Consider the following 20,402-nt stretch of genomic DNA (forward strand, 5'->3'; position numbering starts at 1 on the left):
AAAGTTTCTAGGAATGGGGCATTCACAGCTTCTCTGGGCAACCTGTTCTAGTGTTTCACCACCCTCATAATAAAAAACCTCTTCCTTACACCTGCTCTGAATCAACCCTCTCTTTGTTTTGTCCTACCACCACAGGCCCTGCTAAATAAAAATTCCGACCCCCTCCTTCACCCAGTGCAAACCTTGAAGAGGCTGAAGCAGCACCTTGGAGGGAAAGAACCCTTGGCTCGGCTGCCACAGCTCACGATTAATGGTTTCTGCTCACAAGAGCCAGGTATGAGCTGTTTGCTGGCTGTAAATCTCCCGTTACAGCCTCCTCTGCCATACAGCACACATGGATTAATAGCAGCTTTCTACTTTTGAGGTTACAGCTGATCCAAAAGTCCCCAGAAGAAAGGGCGAGTTTCCTAAGCAGCATGACTGACAAGACGGCGAAGAGGGAGTTTATTCAGAGCATTATCTAATTCATTCCCCAGTGAAGGAAACTCATCTACTTTTGAGACTTAAAACTTCTAAAGAAAACTGCTATGATCTAAAGAGATTGGCCATAAAACTATTTGTATTGAAAACTTAGCCAGCATGCCTTTAGTGAACTTCATTCATTAACATTCTTCCTGGCAAGGTTTCCATATCTCAGCGTTCATTTTATACTTTAATTTGGTTAGTAGGTCTTTGTTTAATCGTCCTATTGAAAGGAGAACAAAGAAGGTTTAGGTGATACAGTGAAGTAATACACTATATTTTATCTCTGTAAAGCCCAGACAAAGTCAGCAGGCTCTGATACCCTCCGATTTGGGGTTTTTTTTATTCCCTTTCTCTTCCAGGACATTTGGAATCACAAATCAGTTGCAGAGCATAAAGATCCTCACTGTACTTAGCTGCGGACACCTTCAGAAGAGAAACACCTTGTCAAGCAGAGAAATGATGCTCTGAGCACAAAACAGCCCCAAAGGAAGATTATCTCGGGAAAAGTGCATTCCCATTACTTTGGGGATGGATACTCTGCTTTTATATCTATGTCCTCCAGTAAAAATCAGTAGTCAAAGTAGTTTCTTTCCTCTCAGAGCTTTGTGCTTACTGTCTCGATATCAACTTCATGTTTTTTTCTGGGTGCAAAACTCATTAACAGGCTGCAATTCTGCCTAATGACTAACCTGCTTCGCAGCCAGCACCCAGCATAGTGACCCGCAGGCACAGGCTGCCCTGGAGGAGGATTTACAGGATAAAAAGGATAAAAAACTCTCCAAACAGAGCTGCTCCCCAGCCCCAACACTGGCTGTGCGAGTGGGCAGCTCCTGGGCTGCTGTAAACTGACACAGCTCCAACTGACTCCCAACTGACTCCAGATAAAAATCTGGCCCCAGAGTAACGGCAGGATTCAACAAGCTTTTCTCACGGAATATTTTTTACGCTCTTTTCTTGAATATTTACGACCCATCTTCACTGTCCTGCTTAAATCCACTCCACACGGTGTGTCCGCAAAGGGGGAAAATTGTACCTGTCTACTCTTTATAGTGCAGCAGATGGTGAGTTGTCTCCTCACTGAAAACTCTTTAATTCTTTCTTTTCTAAACCCTACACCAGTTCTACTCCAACCACCCATGGAAACACGTGTTTTCTAGAGGCAGCGCTCCCAACTGATGCTCCTGTTGATGAAGCTGCACTTCAAGGCAGGAAAACCATTCAGAGACTTGGATGCTCTCCCATGACATCCAACGAGCAAACCAACCTGCAGCCCACTCGCCGTGCCCCCATCTCATGGATGGTGGTGTCCAAAATCCAAATAAAAGGATTCAGATGAACACAAATCCCAACACTAAAATCAAGCAACGAATCAAGGGAGCTGCCCTAACTGCTCCCTAACTTTCCATACACAAAGTTTATGGAGAAGAAACCTAACCTGTGAAGTTACAGCAGCAATTACAAAGGTCTGGGGAAGGAGCTGGGTTTGCTCAGCATTGGGTGGGGCCAGGGGCTGTAAAGAAGGTCCAAGCCCCATGGCTGCTCAGGGATAACTATTTCTGGAATGATAATTCATTTATGCCACAGATTCCTGATAAACACCAGCATAAGTGGAAGGGAGGCAGGCTCAGCACCAAGCCTGGCTTCAAACTGACGACCCGGAGGTGAAGGGCCCCTTCTCCTGTTACTAATCCCCTCAGCCACACAAGCCTCCTGAAAATGATGCTTTGGTTTTATTGCCACAAGGGTCATTTATAAAACCATAAAAGCCAGGGTAAGAAACCAACCCAGCAGCAGCAAGGCCAAGCATGCAGAGAAAGAGCTGAACAGCCATCGAAAGGGGCAAGTTCAGCCCTCCCATGGCATCCTGAGTAATTCAGTTGATTAAATGTGAGAAGTTCTGATTCATGGAGAGGAGGAGGAAATGCATAAACAACTTACCAAAAGCTAATTTCTTTATTATTGCAACCAGAAATGACCAAAGACGGCGTATTTCGTATGTCTGCACATTACACATGGAAAAAACCCAAGAATCAGCATTGCAACATCCAACAATTCAAAAGAAAATAAAAAATCAAACCCAAGAACTTTCTTGACTGGTAATTAACAGGGACGGAATATAAACGAGATGGCATTGAACAAAGCAGGTAACAGTGCACTTTTAATAAACCAATTTCATCCATATCTCCACTGATTTGCAATTTAACAGTTCTATCAGCAAAGCCTCATTTCCCTAACTAGACCGGTACTTTTTAAAACATGACTAATTCATTCTCATTAATATCAATTTGGATGCGTTTAAAAAATAACTCTTAATATCTGCACAACAGGCTAAAGGGCCGTATTTCTCCAACACCGGACATTCTCACTGCATTGGTTCAAAATACAAATATCCCCAAATTAACCAATGCAGTCTCAAATTGATTAGAAAGAAAAGGCATACATTTTTTTCAAGATTTATTCTTATTTAGCTCTGAGACCCATTGCACTACAACATCTAACACTGACTTTTATTTCAGTTTCTCTGCACTTTCCCCTCACATTTTCAACGGGGAATGCGACTGGGATTCACTTTACTGGTCTTTCCAAGGTGATACACAAAGCAGAGGAACACACCTGCATCTCCTCTACCTAAACACGATCCTTTTGGCAAACTCACTAACCACTTGTTAAAAAAAAAAAAAGAAAAAAAAAAGAGAGAAAAAAATCCATTCCAGCTACAGATTAACACGCTGTAGCTGCCACCAGAAGTGCAGAGCCCCCCTGGCCTAAGCTCCCAATGCAGAAGGCATTTAAGCACATGTACAACCAAGTGTGGGAACAGGCTCCTTGAAGGCAATAGGATTACTCACTTCTTAAGAAGTTACCACATGTTTAAGTATCTGAATTGAGGCCTAATTACGGTGCTGGCCACCTCCTCGTGCACGCACAGCTGGGGCAGAGCTCACCAATCCCTCATAGCCATGAGGACAGGCGTTTGTCACACGGGCTTTTAGTAGCTGCTAGGTTTGTATTCACGGGCAAATGACAACAAAAATCCTCAAGGCCTAAAAAATAATTAAAAAAAAATTTACTTTATAAATATCAGGTATTTACACGTGTGAAAATCTTTTAATGGGAAGTGTTTTTACACACCGATGAAATGTACAAGCAATGAAAAGGTACGTTGACAAACACTTAAAAAAAAAAAAAAAAAAAAACAAACCAAAAATCAAAGTATAAAATATATTACAGGTCCACCGAAAGAAATTCACACGGAAGAAAACAATTGACACGATAGAAACTTTTTTTTTAAAAAATAGAAGATATATCACAAAAGCTTGAACATGTTTATTTTATGTTAGTACTAAAAATCAAGGAAAAAAGCTTCATATATTCTCGTCACAAAAATATTTACCAGCCACTTTTTATTTCCACATTATGATTATCTGGCTCAGCAAGAGTCGAGGCTGAACTGTATCCAGACTACAGAAATCATTCCAGAAGGTTGTCTCAGTTTACAACTTACTGCAATTTACATTTTCTCCTCCTCTCAGCACCTTACTGCAAAGGTTCAAGAGGGATTAATAACAAACCGAGAAAGAATAGGACAGATATCTGTATTTACAACATTCATCCGTGCTGCTGCCGAGCCACAGGAGCGGGAGCGGTCCCAGGAACCACCGAAGTCTTCACAGCGCTCTGTGCAAATTCCCCTTGGCAAGGGAAAGAAACAGCATCAGAATGTACCCAAATCCAATGCCACGGGCTTGGACGGTCCGTGAAAGCCAACAGCCCCTGACTGAGAGCATCTCCTCGCCCCTGAGCCACTGCAGAGACACAACCCCGGCAGCCGCAGGGGCACACGGGCAGGGTGGATCCCTCCTGCAGCAGAGTCGGGGCAGGAGCTGCCGTGGTGACCGCACGACTTCAGTCCCCTGCCAAGTCTTCAATGTGCCCTGTGCTTCCTCTTCTTGTGTTTTTTATCCTTCCTTTTGTTGGCACACTTGGAGCAGAACCATTGCATCTCTTCTGGGGGTGCAGCCGTAAGCCCAACGCAAGGCCTGCGAGGGACAGGAAAATATCACATCATCTCAGTGGAGTAACATGGCTTCTGCTTCTTACCCCTAAAAATGCTACTTGTCAGTGGGAGACAGGATCTGGCCTTCAAATTAATATAGCAATTATCACTATCTTAATGAATATAACTATTGAAACTTAAAAAACAATCGAAACCTAAAAACTCTTGCTTTGAAACAAAAGAGAAATATCAAAAGGATACTCAGATAAAAAGTGTTATTTTAGTAGAAAATATGAGTGCACTTTCAGGTGTAATAGACTAGATTTAAAATAATTTCAAATGTTTCTTTAACACATCTGCAAAAACCCTTATGATTTTATGTAGCTTTTAAAAAAAATGCCGAAAAAGTGATTAATTCCCCCCAACCTTTTCAGAAGAGCTGACATTTATATTACTGTTCATACAATGCTTCATAATTTGAACTGTCTATCTGTATACACTGTGTTCATAATCCTGTAGTTCTCACAAAATTACCAGAATCAGCAATATTTCCCAGCAGTTTCAAAAACAACCGTTATCACCAATGCCCATTAATTAAAAAGTAACTCTTCTTCACAGTTTAAAATCTGCTTTTTCAAATTTCAGAGCAAAGGAGATAAAAACATCTTCCAGATTATTAAATTGGACACAGCAAAGCTATTTAAAAATTCCCAACGTCACAAACTATTAGAAAAAAAAGGCTTTTTAATAATATAGCCCCAATCTGCCAGGCACTGGCAGAGGAGGATGGATGAGAGGAACTCACCAGTGATACCAGTCATCGCAGTCGTCACAACCTATCATTGGACTGCCATCATCTGGCTTGTTACAGCCAGGACAGATCCAGATCTGGTTACCCCACTCGTCTCGGATCTGGTGCAAAGGAAAGCAAAGTTAGCTGGTTTTCAGGGCTAAGCAGGCAGGAAAATTGACATTAAAATAAACAACAACAAAAAAAGATTCCTTCCTTATCTGGCTAAGCCATTCAGCAGCCCCCGTTGTTATGTGTGAATTCTCTGATCATGAGAGCTCAGTGTTACGTCTTAATTGATTTTCCTACACTGCTCATGACAACAAAATCATGTATTTTTCTGCACTGTCCTGTAAACCAGTAAAGCCAGTTACACCACCCGACCTCAGCACGGGCATTCACACACAGAACTAGGGCTTAAGGACACAATTCCTTCTCTGTCTATACTTTTAAAATTCGACCCTGTTAATGGCAAGCAGGAGCCACGGCAGCCTCCTGCATAAGATAACAGTTCTTATGTGCATGTAAAATATACAGTGCCGTGTGTATATATTGCTGCATTACTTATTAGCCAAAGTCTTCAACTCCAACGAGCTGATAAGATCAGGATATAAAAAAAGTTGTTACTGAGTAACTTTCCATTCCCCTTATGACATTTATGCCACAGTACAATTTACTAAAGGGTAAATGAAACAAGAAAGGCAGCTCACTTACAGTACTGGGCAGCTGCTCACCGGGTTCATCATATGCATTTTTTTAATGTTTATATCCTGCTTGACCCACTGTTTGTATTTTTAAATTTCCAGTGGCTCTTGAACAGCTCTTTGCTAAAAACATACACGTAAAATGTCACAGAATCCACCTAAAGGAGTGCAATTAACGATACAAAGTACAAAATGTCTGGGGCATTACCCTGACTCCATCACTCCTTTATGAAGATTTGCACATTATCACTGAATCTCAAAACCAGAAACTGTTTTGTTCCCTGCTTTTGTGCATTTACACATATCTCAGGCAATAACTTTTTGCTATCTGTACAGCTTATAAACATGATATTAAAAAGTAGCAGATGAAAAGCCCCAAACATTCTCAGTAAAAAAAAAAAGCCACTACACGGTGGTCTGTACATCTTAACAGCACTTCGTGAAAAATCAATACGAATGTACCAGAGCTGCAACCAACACATCACTCTTCCCTGATTCCTCTTAAAGCCCTGAATGTTTCCGTGGTTTAAAACTAGAAAATACAAGGCCCAGAAATACTAACCAGGGAACAATCCCCTTCCCAACAGAGATACAGAGTAGGCACCATCATAAAATTAACTCGATTTCCAAGCTGATTGATTGCAATAATCATTCCTATCTACCATCTAATCTCACATCTGCAAAGTCATTTTAAGTTGCTGGAGAAGCATCTGCTGCCCAGGTGAAGTGTCTGGGATCAGAGTGAAGAGGTCCAGAGGCATTTTGGTGGGATGCTGGGGAGGGAGGGGATGCTGTGCCATGGTGCTGCAGAGAATGGGTGCTGGGGGATGTTGGGCTGAGGGCTACAAAACCTGCCTGAACACCTGGCTGCACCTCCATCATTCCCCAGCACGGGCACCCCATTTCTGGTGCTGCCTGGTTTGGGCACTGGCCCTGCCAGGTGTAGGCAGCACTGCCTGGTGTTGCCCCATCGGAAAATAGACACCCTAACTTTTCCAAACTTAGTTTTTCAGGTTTTCTTTTTCTCCCCTGCAGAATGCCTGCCTCAGGCTCTCAGGGGCTGGAGAGGGGCAGGGTGGTCTATAATCACAGAAACCTCTGCCTGTTTGTTAAACAAGAACTTGGGCTGCTGAATAAATATATTAAAAATACTGCGTAACTTCTCATTCCTCAATGAGCCAAGGGTCGTGGAAGAAGGGATGGAGTGGGATTGCTGACTGCTGTGCTAGCACAAACCACTGAGAGCTAATGAGCAGAGCACGTGCACTGAGATGCTATCCAACAGGGAGATGTGTATCCTCTTTTTTTTTAAACTATAAAATCACCGTCCTCTCCTCCACTGCAGAAGGGAGTTGTGCACCTCTGCCCCACTGGCTCCACTCTTATCTCTAGCACAGCTTTCCCATGTGACCTGAGCAAAATCATGTCATCATTCTGTGTCCTGGATTTCCTTCATACAAGAGGCTAATAGTTATTAATTATTTTCTTCTTCTCCAACCTCTCTCTGAGCATTTTGATTTATAAATGTCTCACATCAGGTGTCTCTCTGCCTGTGCACATAGCTGGGTCCTAATGAAGTAAAGCCTTGGTTTCAACTATAATGTTGTAAACCACCACTTTTCACAAGGGCATGGAGAAATAGGACAAGGGGGCATAGTCTTAAGTTGAAGGTGAGTAGGTTTAGACTACGTACTAGGAAAAAAATACAATAAGGGTGGTGAGACACTGTACAGGTTGTCAAGAGAGGACTTCCCATTCCTGGAAGTGTTCAGGGCCAGGCTGGACAGAGCTTGGAACAACCTGGTTAAGTGGAAGGTATCCCTGCCCATGATAGGGGATGGAACAAGATGGTCTTTAAGTTTCCTTCCAACCCAAACCATTCTGTGATTCTGTGGTTCTGTGAAAAGCAAAAATAACCTGAAGCCTCCGTATCCTCTGAATTCTCCATTAAGGAGCTAAGAGTGTTACCACTGGAAGTATGTAGGCAAAGTTCTAGGTTTTCCTTCTTAAAACTAACATAATCTCTAAATTATTTCTTTCCTTAATGACAGAAGAAAATGGGCTGTAGTACAGTATTTAGGAAATGTTTCTCTCTTAAATTTGAAACTTTAGGGCACTACTATAGTAACAGAAATAACAGTAATAATAATAATAATAATAATAATAATAATAATAATAATAGTGGCAATAATAATAGTGACCAAATACCAAAATACCAAATACCAAAGGTGAGGCTGTGTGTCCTGCACCTTAAGGATATGAAGAGCCTGTGTGATGTTGTCCAGTGCTGTAACTAACTCGGGAGTGAAAAGTAGCAGCTGTTTAAATAGAGACCAGTAACATGATACAGCGGTTTAAGTCCAGCAGGGAAGCACCTTTCCATTAGAAATGCAGGGTAGATCTATATTAGAAATCAATACTAAAACAGAATCATTAAAAAAAAAAAAAAAGTCATGCACAAGTTGCAATTCAAGCATGGCAAACTCTGTAATAAAAGTAAATTTTAGGTGTTTTAAATGGTGAGATTTTTAAACTGCAGCTAAGCAAGGTGTCACCAATCAAGCTGGAATTTAGCCAGGACAGGGAGGATAACAACACTGCTACCCTTGTGCTGCTTTTCAAGGATCAGGAATGCTCAGGACTTCATTTCATACAGCATCTAAAGCAGAAATTCTCAGCAGCACAGCAAGCCTTGCCCTACCCAGACATATATCCACATTCTTTTAGGGAATGGAGTTCCTACACCATGTTACACAAGAGACTTTTCCAAAAGAATGAAGAATGCTGCCAGACAGAGGCCAAGTTCAGAGCACGTGTCAAACACGCAAATGAAGCGTAGACTAATGAACAATCTACAGACTTCTGAGATGCACAAATGTCTACAATTTCTGTATGTCGAGGAAACCAGGAAAGAGATTAGTGGACTCTACACATTTCAAATGAGGGCTAAGTCAAGTTCTTGATGTTGTATGAGGGTTTTGTACTTTACCTGACTGACAGCAAAATCTATGGTGAGTTTGACATTTGAGGTTTCAATTCAGCACTTTTGAAAGCACCTATAAAAAAACCTCCACCTCCAAAAATAAGTGCTCTAGCTCAGTTAGCAGAAAACATCATGTGGGATATAGTTGGACTTGTTAGAAGGAACTTAAATTTGGAACTGGGAACTGATGAAAAATTCAGTCCAAGTTGTAGCGTTTTAAATAAGTTATTAACCCCTCAAAACACGTGCGTGGAAACAAGGGTTGGACAAGCAGCAGCTTAAAAGAGAGCAACATCAGGAACTCAGGAACCATCAGTTTGAGATGATGAGTCACCCAGGAGCTCATCACTTTCAGCGAGGAATGCCCCTGGCACTGTGACAGAGCACAGCAGTGGCATGTGTTACCTACCACGTAAGTACTGACGGTCTCGGTCACCACGCTCCGAACGGGAGCTTTGGAGCCTCCAGCTGCTGACACAGCTGGGGAGGGTGGTGGGATCAGGACTGGTGAGATGGTGGCCTGTGGAAGAGGAGGAGCTGGAGCCGGAGGAGGGGTGACGTGAACGGGAGCTGGCACCGGTGACGGCACAGGCGGAGGTGTCTTGGGCCGCGCTGCGGGAGTGGAAGGTTTGGCCTCTGGAGCTGACACCACTTTGCTGATGACTCTGTAGGACCAACATTGAGAATCGTTAGAGCTGATGGGAGAGAAAGCAACCATCCATCACCGGTTAGAGAGAAAGAAAATACAGAGCAGCTAATTCACATCACCCTGGAGTCACTGAAGAGGCTGTTTCAACAAGGACTGTTGCTAGTGCTGCACCCATCCATTTACAGGATAAAGCACAGAGCCATTACAAAGTGAATGCCAGGACAGTCTGAGCCACTCTGTACCTCGCTGTCGTATAAATATTCTCTGGGGCTTTACTAAACCTTGTTTCGTTAAGTTTTATTGCATTAGCTCAATTTGTGGGAAATATTAGAAAGGAAAGTTAATCAGCTGTGAACAGGACTGATTTTAATCTTCAAACTGAGAGATGGTATCATCCTGTTCAGACCCTACATTAGGGGGTTCTGCAAATATTTGCTAGTTTGGTATTTCTTTCCCCAAATGTTTATGAAATCAGCAGTGGATCTAGTCAGGACAAATAAATGACGCACACTATACACTCAGCAGTTAAAATATTGCTACTTACTCGAGTAGCTGAAGTAGACAGGATGTAGCTCTAGTAAATACACTGTATAGAACAATTGTGCCCAGGAAGGGGGATACATAGAGAACCCAACGTTTATTAATGACTGTTGATACACAATGTTATTGATGTGCATGCAATTTAACAGTCAAGCCAGAAAAAGCCCTTACTACAAGGCTCTAGGTTAGAAACGTAAAGAGAAGGAAAAGGATGTTTTAAAAAACAGAACAAAAAACCCCCCCAAAACAACCACAACCTCAAACAAAACACAGGATAGGTCTATTTGTTCTACCACATTTTGGTAAATAATTTAACTAATTTATTTACATTTGAATGGTAACTGTGGGAGTGCAATTGATTTGTGATGGGACCGTACGAAGAGGGTGATTCAAGGAAAGGTTAGACGTTCCAGGGAGAAAGATCGCTTAAGAAAGCAAAATATGGAGACATCAGTAGAGAAACCACGACAAAAATCAAATTGGATCAAACCCTGAAAACCAGGAATGTCCAGCTCCACTGTCAATGGGAATTTTACATTCAACTTCAGAGCTTATTGCAACTCTTATGATATTCCAAAGGCGGTATCACTACAATTTGAGACACTGTCTGAATTTCAAGTCAATAACCCAAGGATCATTTGAGAAAGGCTTGGAATTATACAGTATGTAATGTCTGGCTGAGATAATGGTGTTTTTTCTCATAAAATATGCCACTTGCACTACAAAATCGGAACTATGGGAAGTTATAGTAAAAACAGACTTAGTAAAAGAGCAATGAGTTTGGCAATCCTGCATCACACCTACAATGAGTGAACAGGAGAAGAAAATCAAAGAGTGCAGTGGAACCTAAAAGGTGATAGATGATTTTTTCATCAGCAATGCTGAAGACATTCACACCATTTATGTCCCAGTGATTGCTTCAGGTACCTAATGTGGGAGCTAAGGCTTTTTAAGCGTCAGTAAGGTGCTAGACTGTGAGTCAAACTGCAGGAGTCCTAATTTATGTTGTCTGTGACTTGCAGAAGGAAGGAAGCCCTACTATCAGACCATCTTGGGAGCAACCTACGCATGAAAACCAGCCTCCTTCTCCTGTTAGTAGAGAACATCCAAAACCCCACAGTTATTTTCCACCAAGGAAGTTTTCTCTTTGGCTCACGTTGTGTTTCTGGTTCAGTGAAAGTCTCAGTGTTTGGCTCCTGGGGCTCCTGCCAGACTGACCACCCCAACTCAGATGCCTCGTCTGTGTCTTCCTCCTTCCACTGCTCCCACAAAGAGCCCTGGCTCCCAAAGCTGAATGCCCAAGAGTTTGGTTGGTGCCAGTACTTCCATGGTTTGTAAAATCACCCTCATGACTTGAGAGCCAACTCTCAATAAACAAACTCTTAGCAATAATAAAAGTGAGCATAGGGACAGACAGCAAAATATTGGCACAGCAGAAGTCATTTGGATGGTTTCAAACATCATTGCCCCTTCTTTCCCCACCTCTCTCTCCTACCTCCTGCAAGTAAACAAAATCCTGCTATGAGTTCTTCAGGGAGTCAACCCTCCCCAAGTCTAGACTAGGAAATGTATTAGCTAATAGGGCTTTAAACACAACTTTGCACACAGGGTAAACAGTTTGAAAGAAGTATTAGCTAATACAATTTGAATAAGACTGACCATGCCCAGCTAACACACGAAATTAAATCACAGAATTTCTTGGTCTAAAGCCAGGTTCTCCTCCTGCACAGGATCTTCGAAGCCACTCTGATAGTAACTGCAGAAGCTGCAAGGAACACCACATGTGAAATCTTCCAAAACTACAAATATTCATTAGTGAGCAACACATGCTCATTGATTGGCTGGCATGCCTGAAGTGTGCAATTAGGACATGTTCAGTATATAGGGCAGCTTGTTTATCTTGATTTTAGAGCTCAGTTATCAGAACAGGAGATCGGCATTTTGGAGCACACTTGGGCCTACCACTCCCTTGGGCTAATGAAGTTCAGAGACTTTAGACTCCAGAGTGGAGAAATGAATGGTTTTGTGCTACACCATTAGAGGTGATGGAGTAATCTCAGCAAGAGTGGTTTAGCCTGTCCTGAAGAAGGGGCTGCACACATGCCAATATGGAGGTGGGGAGAAATCAAAGGGAAATAGCAGTCCCACGACTAATAATTACTGTTACTTCAGACTTGGAGAGAAACCTGATATCAAAACACTATGTAAATGATGGCAAGATTTATGAGCTCTGTTTCATAGACAGGAAAATTGAGGCACAGAGCACACTGCAAGTAGGCGGCTCTCACTGCAGCAGAGCCTCGATCCACCTGGTACCTGAGTCCTGCTGGGATTTAAACTCTTCCTCGGGACATCACCATACATATATTGTTACTTTCTTTCCCAAATGTGTTTTCATGTTTCCAAAATCATCACTTAGTCTGCAAGTACAATACTATATTAAAAAAAACATTCACCTCCTTCTCCACACCAATCCAAGAACTCTAAAACTGAGGCTGAATGAGTATTTTTTGCAGAAATCAAACACAAATGAATATCAACCACCACCAACACAATCAGAGTCCTGAGATGAGAACTGCATTTCTCTGGAGGCTGCTTGCCTCGCAGTGCATCACAAACAGATAAAAGGTCAATTAGAAGTTGTTTTTCAATCAAAACAGTTCCTCCAGAATAAAGGGGTGTGAGAAAACCTTTGGAATAGATGTGGTAATAAGAGCCTCCATAAATTGTCACTACAGGTTACCACTCCCTGTGAAAAAGTCCCAGAATTAATGTAAATACCATGCATTTGGTTGTGTCCAACCTAAATTCACTCTGGATTTCTTTCTACATGCCAGCAGGAGCCGTCCTGCTCACAGAACCTCAGTGTATGTATGACTGAAGGCATGTGTTGATTTGTCAGAGAGTGCCCAGTAGTAGCCAAGAAAACATATCTAAACATAATAAAAAGGGAAAAAACCTAAGGGATGTGAAATTTAAAGTGGAAGGACAGAAAGTCAGAAAAATCCTCAAATAGCGTGATTACAAACTAAAAATATTATTTTTCCATGTTGTTTTTTTATGACCCCTTTGCTAAAAGGGCAGAACATAAAGCTTCCTGACAAAGGCATTTTTAAGTTATTTTTCTTCCTCACAATCTGTTCCAGTGCAAACACAACTTCAACCCAATATGAGAACTTAGTAAGATCTCCCACTGCCATTCCTGCTCAAGTACATCAAGGCTGCATTGGGCCAAGACAACAGCGTGTCATATCCAAATCTCAGCTGAGAAGTCAGGCCTCATGGAATCATAGAATGGATTGGGCTGGAAAGGACCTTAAAGATCTTCCAGTTCCAACCCCTCTGCCAAGGGCAGGCACACCTTCCTCTAGACCAGGTTGTTCACAGCCCCATCCAACCTGGTCTTGAACACTTCCAGGATGGGAAGTCCATCACCTCTCTGGCCAACCTGTGCCAGTGTCTCATCACCCTTACAGCAAAGAATCAATGCTTATCTACTGGTGTAAAACTCTGCCCAACACTGCACCCAGGGGAAGGAAGAAAAGAAAACTTCAGTGAAGTTTTTCTGTTTCTCAGGAGGGTAGAGTGAATGAAAACCCATTTTAATCATCACTCCAAGGCAATCGCTCCATTCACAGTTATAGTTGCAAACCCAAACAGGATGAAAACCGTCAGCTTGCAGGCAAAGTGCAAATTCTACCCAGATTTGAAGTGTCGCAACAGGTCAGTTGGTTTCAAATCAGCTCTAAGTGGCACGAGCTGTAACATGCTACATCTGGAGCAAAATGAAGCTCCAAGGTGTGAAATAGCTTCCTATCTTTGGAAGTAATTTATTTGATTTCATTCTGATCCTTACGGCTGAAAGCCCCATTGACTGCTTCACATAAACACAGGGGAAAGACGTGCACCAAAAGGAAATGGCTTTTCAAAAATAGGATATGGGCCACAGGGTGGAATGATTGCTATGGGCAATGAGCTCCAAAAAAATGCTGTACCAGTACTTCGAAAGGTCTAGTAAAAAAATCACAGTGATCTTTGTTTCTCAGAGGCAGAGCTCCCAAGGAGCTGTTTCTCTGCCCAGAGGAAAAAAGTAACATTTGAAAAGTCCTAATTCTTTTCTGAACCCATGACTCATTTTTAAGCAAGGAGAAGGAGTTAAATGGGTCTTTGTATGTAGGAAAATGACACCAACAACTGCACTGACATACCTGAAACTGGTGCAATTCACTTGGATTATCAATCATCATATTATCTATTAGCTTTGATATTCCCTTATTGATATAAATTCCTTGAAGCTAGAAAGTGATGTAACTATTTTGTTACTGAAAAATCTCACACCTGGAACTGGGATTGTTGCACCAGAAAAAACCTAGCACTCTAAGACCTATGGGTAAGAGTGTCAAAAACACCTAAGGAAATCAAGAAATTTCCATATGGTTTAGATTCTTCAAATATTAGAGGTGATTCTGAAAATTTTGTTCCAGCTCTGGAGGAGCATCAGTATGACTTAAGCTCTGTAATGTAGGCTAATTCCCGTATTACTTTTAGAAAGGGAAATTTATTTGCTGTTTTATGCCTTGCTGAATATTTTGTTCTGTGCAAACAAGTCACATTGCAAACAGAAGCTCCACAAGCACAGGCCGTGACCAACTTGTGAGTTTGTAGAGTGCCAGAATGCACCAAACCTCCAGTGGAGCCCCAAGCAATTTTGCAAGTGAAAAGCCTTCAGCACTTAAACATCACCTGCCATGTGATATTCTTCTGTATCAAGAAAAATGAACTTTGAGCATGTATTCCAAAATAACATCCACTTTTGTGGGTGCCTGCCTCTTCCACGTAAAGTGTGTTGACCTTCACTGGTGCACACGGAGATCAACAGCCCATTCTCCACTTCAACAGAGCTAGGGAAGGGTCCCCACCATCACCCTGTTCCAAAATCTCACTGTCCTGGTGTCGCAGCAACCTCTGCTAATTTCCAGCCTGCATTCATAGTCAATTAAGTCCCATCTGCTTTTGTGCCAGCATTGCTCTTTAGCTTAAATTGCTTTCTCCCTCTGTTGGAGAAGATGAAACAGGAAAGCCTTGGAAATATGATTGCCTGACAAAAGATTTTGGGAATATGAAAACTACAGGCAACATCGAAATGAAAGCCACTTTTGAAATACCAGGTCTTAGTTACTGAACAACTAGAAAACAATGGTATGGCCAACTGAAGGTAATCCCCTCTTGATGGAACAATACCCTCTGCTTGCAAACAGGTCCAAGGGTCAGAGCAGACCCTACTAGCTCAGCAGAAGGGGTCCAAAGAGTAGTTTTTAGAAGTTAAGATGTAACACTCTATGGTAATATAAGAACTCTTATAGGCTGTATGTAAATGCTATAGGATTTGTATCTTGTATTAGATTGGTTAGTGACAATTAGAATATTCAGTGCAGAAGATGATTTATTGTATTGTAACCAGGACTTCAGACATTCTCATTCTCATTCTCACTTCTATTCATTCTCTCTTCTATTCATTCCTCTCTTCCACTTCTACTCTTGCTCCTACTCTCTCTCTCTCTCTCACCCGTTCACTCTCTTGCTCTCTTGGGCCTGCTCAGAGCTGAGTCTACCAGCTCTGAGCAGTGCCCCAATACCCACGCCCTTTACAATAAACCGGCTGTGTCCCAAGACCTGCCTATAGAGATCTCTCGTCTCCATCCGTCACCGTCTACGTCCGGCCGTCCCGACTGGACCCCCAGAACCCCCTTAACCTACATCCCTCCAAAATATTTACTTGTCTGAGGTACTTCTAGCCAGCAATCATAACCTCTCTTCATAAGCCAGACTAAACACACCAAGTTGCTCTCCTCTCCCAACACTGACCCCTAACAGTGCTCCAAGCCCTCCTCTGCACCTGCTCTTCCCCATTCACACAATCCCAGAATGGGTCCAGCTGGGAGGGATCACAGGGGGTTGGTCATCTGGTCCGATCTCCCTGCTCAAGCAGGGCCATGCCAGAGCACATGGCACAGGATTGAGTCCAGCTGATTTTCGAGTATCTCCAGTGGAGACTCCACACTCCCTCTGGACAATCTGTTCCCATGCTCGGTTCGGCCACTGCACAGGACAGAAGCTCTTCCTCATGTTCAGGTGGAACTTCCTGTGCATCAGCTTCTGCCCGCTGCTTCTTGTCCTATTGCTGGCATTGGTGATGGAAACAGATACCCAAGATCCATGTCAGGAAAACAGCAGGAAAACCCCATCTCCTGCAGGGACTGTCAAATGGACTATACTAACCCAGAGAATCACTTGCTTTATCAAAGACTGATAAAAAACCTACTCATATGGCACACTTCTGTTTTAATTCCTTCACTTCTGAGCCTTTAATTGGATCTTCATCCAAAATTTGCCTTATATTTATGTATAATGCTGTCACCAGGTTCCTTTCTTCCCTTCTTTAGCACCTCTATTTTTAACTACTGTTTATTAAAATGGATTTGAAAAACATTGCATTTTAAAATAACAATAAATGTGTTAAAAATTTCTTGTCACTGAGTCTGCAAATTTACCATCCAGTTCTTCTAGAACTCGGGAAAAAGTGTATTTCAGTGTATAAAGGTCCCAGTATTTTCCTTCCCAATTTATTATGGCAATTTCCACTACAGTCAACGTGCTGCTGTTACTACCCATCTTGTCCTAGTCCTCAGGAAAGGACTGAATGCACATGTAACCAGAAGGAATGTGTTCTTTCAGGTCTTGGCTCATACCTGTATTGTTCTTCATCATCTCCCTGTCTTCATGGTCTTTCTTCTCTTCTCTTTTCCTATTTGCTCAATAACCTTTAAAACATTTAATTCACTTGGATTTCACCTCCACAGTCTTCAGCCTTGGACACATTAACTTTCTTTTTTCCTAGACATATGATGCTGAATCCTGATATTCTTTCAGAAGGAGCTATTAATACAATTCACTGTAGTCATTTTGCTACAAGTGCCCCGTTCCCACTGTCAGAAAACACCATTTTTGAAGCCATTAGGTGTTCAGTCCAGCTGACATTTCCAGCTGACTCCTTTGGTTTATGGACATTTGCACTGTTGAAATTGAGTTACAGGTTTTCTACTGTTTATTTTCCCATTATTTTAAGTGAAACAGAGTTCTGTCCTTGGTCTTCACCCTCTGTATCTGTTACACCCAGAGATTTTCCCCAACAACCATAGACACCTTTCTGTTGATGACTCCTAAATTTCCCTCCCATTTTCTCACCATTCTGACTTCCACCTTTGCATGGTTCACTGCCAGCCTGACAAAACAAAACTGAGCTGCTAGCGTGGCATCTTGGTATCTTTCATCTTTTTTTTTTTCTCTCTTATCATCAATAACAAACATCTTCAATGTTAAAACCACCTGGCACCAACTCCTTCTGCTGAGTTCTCAAGAGCAAAACCATAAGCTGGTAAAACATGTTTATGTCAATGAGCTCTTTGCAAATTTTCTCTTCTATGTTCCCTGCAAACTGCCCTTTATTGTCATTTGTTTTGGGAAATGTTATGGGATGCACAATCTATGTGTTATGCTTGCCCATAAACCAGTCCTATATCCACCCTTTTTGGTGGGAACTGGTATAGAACATGAATTTTACTAACTACCAGAAAGTTGTACCAGCACGGCTTTAGAAGATCTTTAAAGCTGTGATTTTCAGCTTGTTACCAAGCTTGTTTTTGAAAGAGACAAGTAAGACAGTCAGTCCTGGACTTGGAGACTCTGTACAGCTAAAGATCAATTGCTAACAAGACAACTTCATTCAATTCAGGTAGGACCATCTGCTCTTTTGAGGCTATTTCTTTACGGTCTTCTTGTCCACATCCAGCTCCCAGGAACCACCCCACAAATCCTCAGGTCTATGGAGTTTCCTCACTTTTGTTTAAAAACCTCAATAAAAGAGTGAATAAAAAGAAGCACCTCTGTCAAAGACAAGACCAAATCAGTGCCCTTCTCTTGCAGTCATCCTCTATGGAAAGTCTATTTTTGAAACAAATGCCCATCTGCCTTTCTAATCTTTCACACATATTTGATCAGTTTCTGTTGTGCTTCATAAGGGCAGCTGCTCATGGCCATTTACACAAGCAATTCCCTCATGTGTCTAAACCTGCCTGAAGTTGTTTTTTTTTTTTAAATTGTGGTATACAGTATACATTTTTTTTTTAAACTCTTGAGCAATAAGCAGCAAAATCAAAGTATCTCACAGTAAGTTGTTTTGTTTTCTAATGACTCAAGCCTTTTTATGGATTCACTTTTGGAGTCATCACCCAATGTGGCCAGCAGCAAAATGAAAATAACTTGCCACCAACTACTACCTACCATAAACAGGATGAATAATTAGTTGGGATGGCTGCAGTAATTAAAAAAAAAAAAAGGAAGAAAAAAGCTAAGGACTACATCTGAAGTTGTAAATTTAATTCACGTTCAAGGAAGAAAAAGCTGTGCTAAATCACCTCTAGAAATATAAACAAAAATTATAATTTACTTGGTTTGGTAAAAGGGATATGGTATTTTTCACTTTTTTTTCATGTAAAAGCTGCAATCCTGCAACAAGGGAGAGGGTGGGGAACCTCCACCAACGTCAAAAAGCCTTTTGGATGGATACAGGACCACACATGGGGATTTTACTGCAGGATTTGGGCCAATATGTTACACTACAAAAGAACAATTGGGAAAGGAATATGAATCATAACTGAGACAGTATCTTCATTAAAATACATTCAGAATTTAAAAAGGCACTAAAAATCAGTCCTCCAGCTCTTATAATTTAAAGGACCACAGAACAGAGAAATGTGGGTATGTCAGTAAATACACTCGCAAAAATTGATGAAAGCTGTAAAGATCACTGGAATTCCTTCAGCACACCTTGGAGAGGAGCAAGATCATTTTTCATTACTCTGTCTCCTCACTTAGGTGGTCTATCGATCATATCAAAAATGATTTCACCATTACATGCTCTTTTACAGCAGAAGTTGGATCGGCACCCGGAGCAGCAGTTGTGTCAATGCACAGTTAACACAGCCTTTCCCTGCTAAAATAATTGGGATGCCCATTAGCACAGCAATAAACACAGACTTTTACTGCCTGCACTCTATCGTTTAATTTTCCCAAACAGTGGTTCACCCTTCTCCATTTTTCTCCCTGAAGTATCACTTTTTTCCCCCTCCTCTTTAATTCCTCAATGAGTTCTCCTCTGGAGCTTTCCCCTGAATAAGGAAGGTCTCTCAGGGTAACCAACACCGCCCACAGCTGTCCCCCACAATAGCCCCATGCTGCTGCCACTCCGTCTGTCCAAGGCTTTGGTCACGGTGCCTTAACTGCTCCAAACACTGCCCTTATTCATCGAAACGTGCAGGAGGAGGGGCTTCCAGCAGGATTCCTTTACCTGTTTCCCCACCACAAAACAGTGCAATAAATGGAATGGGTCATGAGCTACTTGGCTGGTAATGCAAACCTAAGGCTTGACAAGTCAATAAAAAGCCAATCCTTCCCTCCCCAGCCACACTTAGAGAGCCAAGGCTGGAAGCAAACAATTTGTATATGCCTGTACAGGGAGCTCAACTGACGCCTTTTCCTGGTCTTAAAATCAAAAGTCAAACACGGTTAGAAGGGGAAAAGGGATTTTACCTTGGTATTTATTTTAAGGATCCTTAGGTGCACACGTCCAGGCCATATGCATCGAGATGCACCCCACTGAGTGCGTGTCCCCCCAACATTGGGTGTAACATTATAGGTGTTACTAATTAGCAGATCTATCAAAGATTCCCCAATGAGAGGCTCAAGTGAGCCCCCCTCCCCAAGGAACCTTCCCTTGGATGGTTCTATCTTGGTTTACAGAATATGTTCTGGAGAGGACCTTGGGGTCTGGGGCACACTGATCCCTAACTACCAAGCTTCTAAGATGTTTAGCCTCTTAGCTTGACAAACAAGTCCAAGAATGTAGGCAAAAACTATTAGGAATACAGAAGTTGTAAAAAGGTATAACAGGGGTATAAAAGAAAAGGCAAAAATCTTCATGGCATCATAACAAACCCCATTATTCAGCTTTTGTGGGCAAACACTATGAAGACAGTAATGTAAATTATCGAAGTCTGAGTAGTGCTCCACTAAATAGCACCCAAAGTTCAAAAGTCTGTTCACACCCTCTGATTTATCTGTATGAGAACAACCCTATTAAAAATTGAAGCTCCTGAACATACACCAAAGATGATTCTGTAACAATCAGATGCATTCTTGGAAACTGCATAGGGCAG

At 41.9% G+C, this 20,402-nt stretch overlaps 1 protein-coding gene across 1 annotated transcript in view; it reads right to left on the minus strand.

The window, feature by feature from the left end:
- Positions 1-2,399: 2,399 nt before the first annotated feature.
- The window catches only part of TAF3 (TATA-box binding protein associated factor 3), a 122,893-nt gene continuing 104,890 nt past the window's right edge, over positions 2,400-20,402 (minus strand). The window contains exons 5-7 of the mRNA XM_048300885.1: positions 9,349-9,604; positions 5,268-5,374; positions 2,400-4,505 (exon numbers count right to left, since the gene is read on the minus strand). Coding sequence (XP_048156842.1) covers positions 4,391-4,505; positions 5,268-5,374; positions 9,349-9,604 — 478 coding nt within the window. The 3' untranslated portion in view covers positions 2,400-4,390. The remainder of the gene's footprint in view (positions 4,506-5,267; positions 5,375-9,348; positions 9,605-20,402) is intronic.

This window comes from Corvus hawaiiensis, chromosome 4 (genome assembly GCF_020740725.1).
Source record: "Corvus hawaiiensis isolate bCorHaw1 chromosome 4, bCorHaw1.pri.cur, whole genome shotgun sequence".
Taxonomy (NCBI): Eukaryota; Metazoa; Chordata; class Aves; order Passeriformes; family Corvidae; genus Corvus; species Corvus hawaiiensis.